General features: G+C 36.2%; 2 protein-coding genes across 6 annotated transcripts in view; one reads left to right on the forward strand and one right to left on the reverse strand.

Annotated features, from left to right (window-relative positions):
* nop56 (NOP56 ribonucleoprotein homolog) overlaps positions 1-1,095 on the forward strand; it is an 8,454-nt gene extending 7,359 nt beyond the window's left edge. For 2 of the 4 annotated variants that reach the window (XM_016451517.1, XM_016451525.1), the window contains exon 12: positions 365-1,095. In XM_016451517.1, coding sequence (XP_016307003.1) covers positions 365-589 — 225 coding nt within the window. In that variant the 3' untranslated portion in view covers positions 590-1,095. Of the gene's footprint in view, positions 1-158; positions 340-364 lie in introns of those variants that run through there. The other 2 variants (XM_016451537.1, XM_016451531.1) reach the window with 2 other exon arrangements.
* A 1,924-nt stretch (positions 1,096-3,019) lies between these two features.
* Positions 3,020-7,593, reverse strand: part of ubap2a (ubiquitin associated protein 2a) — a 27,249-nt gene continuing 22,675 nt past the window's right edge. For both annotated transcript variants that reach the window (XM_016451579.1, XM_016451574.1), the window contains exons 22-27: positions 6,351-6,432; positions 5,896-6,243; positions 5,708-5,812; positions 5,541-5,608; positions 5,142-5,333; positions 3,020-3,870 (exon numbers count right to left, since the gene is read on the reverse strand). In XM_016451579.1, the coding sequence (XP_016307065.1) occupies positions 3,775-3,870; positions 5,142-5,333; positions 5,541-5,608; positions 5,708-5,812; positions 5,896-6,243; positions 6,351-6,432 (891 nt within the window). In that variant the 3' untranslated portion in view covers positions 3,020-3,774. The remainder of the gene's footprint in view (positions 3,871-5,141; positions 5,334-5,540; positions 5,609-5,707; positions 5,813-5,895; positions 6,244-6,350; positions 6,433-7,593) is intronic.

The following is a 7,593-nucleotide window of genomic DNA, read 5'->3' on the forward strand; positions in this document are numbered from 1 at the left end:
GGGGGGGGGGGAAACTAGACAACCTAAATTTTGTAACAAAAATACAATTTTTATTTTATTTTTTTCCAGTATACATTGGCTCTTTACACAAATATATAGCTGCCTTTTAATTTTTAAAAAATTGTTATTTTTGTGGCATCTGGAAACCCCCATTTTAGCACAAGTAGCATGACTATACTGGAGGCGGAACCTTCTTGTGGACCCGTCTTATATGTGTCATGCTAAAGCAAAGCTCCTCCGACCATTGACAGGCCCGACTCTGTGGGTTTGATCACTGAAGTGAGCAGGACATGATCATCTCGGAGTATGTTAACGTTTGTTTGATATTTCATACATGGTGTTGATGGTTTCCTCTGTTCTTCAGGAAAACGGGGACATCATAAAGAAGAAAAATAAAAAGAAGCAGGCTGCTGAGGAGGACGAGGAGGTCTTGACGAACTGTGTTGATGAGGCCACACCTTCCAAGAAGAAAAAGAAGAGGAAGATTAACGCTGTGGAGGCGGAGCCTGAGGTGACTGAGGAGGCTGATGCTATACAGGCAGAGAAGAAAAAGAAAAAGAAGAAAAAAAAGACTGAGGAGGATGAATAAACTCATTCCTTCTCAATGAACTTATGAACTCTGTACAGTTTTATTTTTAGTTTCAATTCTAAGTGTTGGACTTGTGGTCAAGATGTTTGTGAGCCGAGTGCAAGAAAAGCAATGCATTGAGAGCTGTCACGTGTTTTGTTTCTTTCATACAATCTTGCTTTTATTTCCTGTCATTCTCAAAGCACCTTTCTGAAACATGGTTCATTTATGTGCCTTGCTCTAATAAAATGACAGCCCTTTGACATCAATGAAAAGACTAAAGCTTGTCATCTAAATTTACCTTAATGCTTCCAATTGATGAAATTGTTTCACTTGAGTGCTAGTTTGGTTATTCATGGCAATGTCTAAGCTGTTTGTAGTTACGCATATTTTTATACTTCTAAATTGCCATGATGGTAATTGTGAACTGATATCATGCATGTGGTGTCCAAGTACTCTAGTTACTCTGAATCGTATTAGAAAATGCATAAATAATTGGCCTTTCAATAAATTCATATTCAATTCTACTTGATCTGTATTCAATTATTATTAGAAGATTCTGGTAACAATTTTTTTTTCACATTACAATAGGGTTGTACATAAGTTATTGCAGTGGCAAACATGACATAAGGAACACTAACAAGCAGATATTCTTGATGCTTGACAAATACAAGGCAATGGTCTTTATCATTCACTTTTTATATATAAATGTATTATCCTGGGGTATTTTTATAACACTAAATGTAATCTTTCGTGTTTAATTCTTTAATCAAATTCGTTTAAGAAATAAGACATTGAATCCTTCATAACTGATTTGTTCAAACCGGCCGATTCGTTTTAAACGAAGCACGCGAGACTTGATGAATGGGTCATTGAATCGCTTTTGATCAAAAACTTGATTCGTTGAAAAAGGTAGATTCACTCGAACTACACAGCTGTGTTTCTTGGAAGCACGACTCTTCTGCTTTGGAACTATTTTCATTGATGATAAAAGAACAAAAACATTCAAAGTTGACTTACTGTGATATTAATATACAACAGATATTTTTGACATATGTAATAAAAATGATATTTATATGTTTTAATATTACTGAGATATTTTATAAAACAGTTAAATAAACTTACTATCGTGCTGATATTCGAGAAAACCGCTCTTGCTCCTGTGATACTGCTTAACTATATTATGTTATAAAAAAGCCAGAACGCATACAGGGCCAATTCATATCTTGAATTCTGGGGGTATTTGATTCAGTTTGATAGCACGACTAGCTTTCTTGATGTTAATTTTAAGTTTAATGGGGGCAAGTTGGGTTGTGTTGAGATCATAGACTGTATAAAAACAGGTTGAGATGTTATAATTGTGGTTTAATTTCACACCTGTGACGTCGAAGCTTAGAAACAATATCGTTACCTCAACAATGAAGGAAGTTGGGAGATAGGTGGACGCTGCTACGGACTGCTTGCGCTCCATTAACTTTAGTGCCTGTGATTGATTGACAAGCGATGTCTAATAGGGGGAGGGGCCACATTTAAATAACTAAAATAAAAAAAAGTACCAAGTGGGATCTATTCATGCACCTGCCTGGTAAAACAGTAATACTGTCGAATATTACTAGAAATAAATATAAAGGTTGTCTATTTTAATATATAAAGACGTAATTTATTTCTGTGATGGCAAAGCTGACTTTTCAGCAGCCATTCCTCCAGTCTTCAGAGTCACATGATCCTTCAGAAATCATTCTAATATGCTCAATTAGAATATGATTTGCTGGTCAAGAAAAAAAACATCATCAGTTTTGAAACAGTTAATATTTTTGTGGAAACCCTGATACTTTTTATTGGATTTTTTCGACAAATAGAACGTTCAAAAGAACAATGCTGTAACAATGTTACTGCTTGTGTGCAAACACTGTGCGCATGAATAATCAAGCTGAAACAGTAAACTGGACAGTTTTATTTTGACAAGGGTAAAACCAATGTTAAAATGAAATCTGATCTAAAATGCTACCGTTTAGCCAATTTGGTGGTGGTTTGGGGGAAAGGGACGGGGTCACAAATGAAGGGCAGAGGGAACAAAATTAAGCATTGAAATTAAATTCCCCCTCAATAGACGATGTCTAATAGGGGGAGGGGCCACATTTAAATAACTAAAATAAAAAAAAAGTACCAAGTGGGATCTATTCATGCACCTGCCTGGTAAAACAGTAATACTGTCGAATATTACTAGAAATAAATATAAAGGTTGTCTATTTTAATATATAAAGACGTAATTTATTTCTGTGATGGCAAAGCTGACTTTTCAGCAGCCATTCCTCCAGTCTTCAGAGTCACATGATCCTTCAGAAATCATTCTAATATGCTCAATTAGAATATGATTTGCTGGTCAAGAAAAAAAACATCATCAGTTTTGAAACAGTTAATATTTTTGTGGAAACCCTGATACTTTTTATTGGATTTTTTCGACAAATAGAACGTTCAAAAGAACAATGCTGTAACAATGTTACTGCTTGTGTGCAAACACTGTGCGCATGAATAATCAAGCTGAAACAGTAAACTGGACAGTTTTATTTTGACAAGGGTAAAACCAATGTTAAAATGAAATCTGATCTAAAATGCTACCGTTTAGCCAATTTGGTGGTGGTTTGGGGGAAAGGGACGGGGTCACAAATGAAGGGCAGAGGGAACAAAATTAAGCATTGAAATTAAATTCCCCCTCAATAGAAAAAAAATTCACAGGTGAAGGGGGTGGAAGAGGAGCAAAATACAAAAGTAAAAAAAAGGCTTCATCAAGTGATCAAGCTTAGCAGTAATGTACATACATTATTAGGGTTATGTATACAAATAAAAACTCCCATGTTCGAATCATGATGCTTGCTCTGCTTCAAGTATATTCACCCTTCTGTTATGTTCTCATCACTTCTCTGTCATCATATCCTCTTAGCCAGTTAGCAATGAAAAAAAAAAAAGAAAAAGAAAAACTTCCTTCAAAAATAAAATGCAGAAAAACCACATTTCATATCCTACCAATACATATATACTGTATAAATACATACATAAATATACTTTACATACAACAGCCAAAACTTTGAAAAGGGGAGATGAGAACGTGAGAGGAGGATGGGGATGATGGTAGTGTGTACGGGCGTCCCTCTGCTCTGATTGGCGTGTCATTGGGTGCGGGACGGCACCTGCGCTGTGGACTGCGCTCAGTTGCCCCAGTAAGGGGAGCTGCCATAGTTGGACTTGTTGACCTGGGTCTTCTGCTGCATGGTGCTGGACTGGCTTCTCTGGCTTGGCCCACCCTACGTGAACAAAACACACCAGACAGCTGAGCTTACAAGTGTGAACTCTTGCCATTTTAGCAACGTTTGTGTTTGCATTCATATTAACAGCATTATAATACTTAAAGACAGTGAAGTTGTGTTCACTGTGACTGAAATGACATTAAAATTATAAAATATTTTACATTTTCTAAGTTCGTTGCTTTCTGGTACTCAGCCTCTGTATAAAGTAGGGGTGTGACAGCGAGGAAATTTTCGCACTGGTTAATCGATGTGTGACAACACCGGTAATACCGGTATCGCCGTGGGGGGTTTTGTAGTTTTCCATCTTTTCCTCACTTTCCGTCCATTTTAAATAGCTTGTAAAAGCGTCGTGCGCATGTTACTTTCACTTTCAAATTAGCGGCAATTCGGCGTCAAGCAGTTGTTTTTAGTTCATTTGAGTTTGCCCTCTTTTCCTCACTTTCCTTCGCTTTAAAATAGCTTAAAAGCACCGTGCGCATTTTACGTTCGCTTTCAAATTAACGGCAATTCAGATTCAATTGCTTGAATTCAATTCAAGCAACAACAAAATACCATGTGAACATAGAAATTTTATTAACAAAATGAATAAAAATACACAGTGCTATATGCCTAATATAAAATAACAAATACCTTACACAAAGTTTAGGTAGTCTATACAAAACTGAAGATCAGTAAACATTGTGGAACCAAATAAATAAGAAACGTACATTTATTAGCAAAATAAATAAGAAAGCTTGGAGACACGGCATACTTGATGTAAAATTAAAAAAAAAATACAGTTTAAATAAATAAAAATCAGTAAACACTGTGGAACCAAATAAATAAGAAACGAATGTTTAAAAAAAAAAAAACTTCAAATATCACCTTAGATAAATGGCAGAAGTCAACAGGCTTTTCAAAATCCAAAATATTTTTAAAACAGGTGCTTTTGCATGTCGTTTTGAAACTATTCTGCCATCATCTTGTCTGTCTCACCTCACTCTTGTCAGCTTCTCCTTACGTGATAAATGAAATCTGATCTGTGATGCCACTGTCTTTCAGCACGCTGCATTGAACAGCCGCATTCAGTTTTTAATTGTAGTGTCTGTTCTCTAACTGAAATAAATGATTTTTATTACTATAAAAAATAATAAACGATGGGGGACGGTGCCGCGGTGGGCAAGTGACATACCGGTGTTGCGGCTTAACACCATTAAGCATGCATTATTTCAATTTCAACATACAGACTATGAGGTGTGAATAGGCCTTAAAAATAGACAGGGACTGACCTGTCCGTCCTGGGTGAGGTGATGATGGAGCAGCTGTGAATGGGGCTGCTGGTGGGCCGGCAGAATGTGAAGGAATGGAGCAGGAGCATAACCAGGGGCGGCACCAGGGGTCAAAGGTCCTGTGCCGCCCAGAGCCGAGGGGAGATTGAAAGGAGGAGGTGTGCCAGCATGGAAACCCTGCTTATCGAACGGCTGAAGAAAAAACAAAAAAAAGTTGCATTAAATAAATACATCATTAAAATTAACATCAATTAAAATGATTAATTGTGTAAAAAGCAACAACAATAGTATTCTATATACATTCTATATATAAATGATATATTATGCAATATATGTATACATATATAAATGGTAAATATTAAATATTTAAAACATAATTACATAAATAAATGTAGGTACCTGCGTTTTATTGTAAACAGTTCCACTGATGTCTGGCACCCCAGAATTGCTAGATGTCACAGAGACACCTGGGACACAAAGTAATGGATCATTTATTTTAATTTAGTAGACAGAACACATTTATACATAAGAAAAAAACAAAATGTGAAGTGCAAGTATATTTATACCTTTCCCTGGGCCGGAGGCAGCAGATTTGGCCTGTGTTTGAGAAGAGTTACTGTAACCTTTGCTGTACTCAGTTCCTGGTGGGCCTTGTGTCAGGTCATCGTACCCTTAAAATATATAAAAAAAACTTTAATACTCAAGAGCACAAAGTATGCATGAGAATTTGTATTTGTGTTTAATCTTCACAAACCTGAGCTAAAGGCGTGTTGACCGTAGCCACTGGGCTGCTGGAATGGAGTTGGATTGCTCAGTCCCATGCCGTGCTGCTTGGCTGAAGCAGGGGGCACGAATATGGTAGGGCCGTACTGGAACGCGCTGGGCACACCGGGGTAGTAGGGAAGGCCAGTGTAGCTGTATCCAGGGGGCAGGGCTGGGTTTAGGAAGGGTTGTTGCGTGTTGTGGTGGCCTTGCGGCTGGGGCTGGTTCTGTCCTTGGCTCTGAGCCTGTGGAGGCTGCGCCGTCTGTGAGGCGTGAGCAGACAGGCTGGTAGAGGGCGCTGGTGAGGTGGATTCATCTCTGCCAAACTTTGTGACATCACCTTAATGGAGAAAAATACACATTTTTATTTCTCCTTTTGTCTATACTGATGTCATGTTCATCATTATGAATCAAAGTTTACAAACCATTAATAAGCAAATGTTGTACCTGAGTAAGGGTTACTGGCGAGGCTCCCATCTCTGCCGGACAGCGTAGCAGTTGGCCCTGGGAATGTGATTCCATAGTAATCCTGCACGGATCAGAAAAAGACTGCAGAGTGAACATTTGGCCAGACTAGGGCTGTCCATTAACTGTCATACAAATGATTGTGCTTAACGATGCAGTTTTCTTTTTGTTCATGTTATTTAAAGTAAATTTATTACACATGCACAGCCATTTATTGACAATGAACTTGAAAAATTAGGTCTGTATGATTTTCTTTAGGGTCATGAGCACAAATACAACAGGATAGATTTCATTTTATTGAAAATTTTAAATATTTCTATTTTTTGCCCACTTTAAATGTCACAAGTCCAGTTTCCATGAAAGCTTGAATATTGTAGTAATATAATTAGTTTTATTATAATAAATTACAGATTTTCTGTCTGTATATTATAATATTAATGTATTATATTATCAGGGTTCCCAATCTTTCATGAACACCAGATTCAAGGACTTTTTAAAGCACCATTTATTTTATATCAAGCACCTATCAAATTCACACCCCAGAATATGTAGTGTCATGAAAGACCTTACAGCACTTAACATTTCAGTTACACTTAACATTTACATTAAAAATTTCAGAGTAATAATGTTTTGAATGTGTAGGTTTCATAAATTTAGACTGTTTTGAGCAGTTGTGTTCAAAGGAATTTAATGAAATTCATTGAAGTCAGTACTGGTGATTAAAAAAAAAAATCTATTTCTAAAATATTGATAAAATATGCATCAAACTGATTTTTGCTGTAGTTCTTGTACGAGATTTAAATTTGAAAGAATTTCTACATTTTTAAATTAATAAAAAAGTGGTTGTAATAACATGGTAAAACCTGTTAACATTAAAAATAAAGAGACGTTACTCATTGATAAATAAACTCAAGTCAAAATAATTTTGTAAATTACTTTATTGTAAATCCCATTTTTTCATCTTTGACCTAGAGGAATGCAGCTCAAACATGCAGCTGCTCAAAACGTCAGTATTTTTAAAAAATATTTCATGAGCATTTTAAACCTTGTACATGTGCAAATCTGCAAAAAAATATATAAAGAAATAAAAAAATAGGACTTTCTATTTATTTTTAAACTGTAAACGCTTTTCACTAAACTGTTTTTCCAATTGTTCAAGTTCTACATTTTCTCCTTAGCTCCATGTTGCAGTAAGTTTTGGGAGTTCATTTTTAGTAAATCTCCT

This window comes from Sinocyclocheilus anshuiensis, unplaced genomic scaffold (assembly GCF_001515605.1).
Source record: "Sinocyclocheilus anshuiensis isolate Anshui unplaced genomic scaffold, SAMN03320099.WGS_v1.1 scaffold457, whole genome shotgun sequence".
Classification (NCBI taxonomy): Eukaryota; Metazoa; Chordata; class Actinopteri; order Cypriniformes; family Cyprinidae; genus Sinocyclocheilus; species Sinocyclocheilus anshuiensis.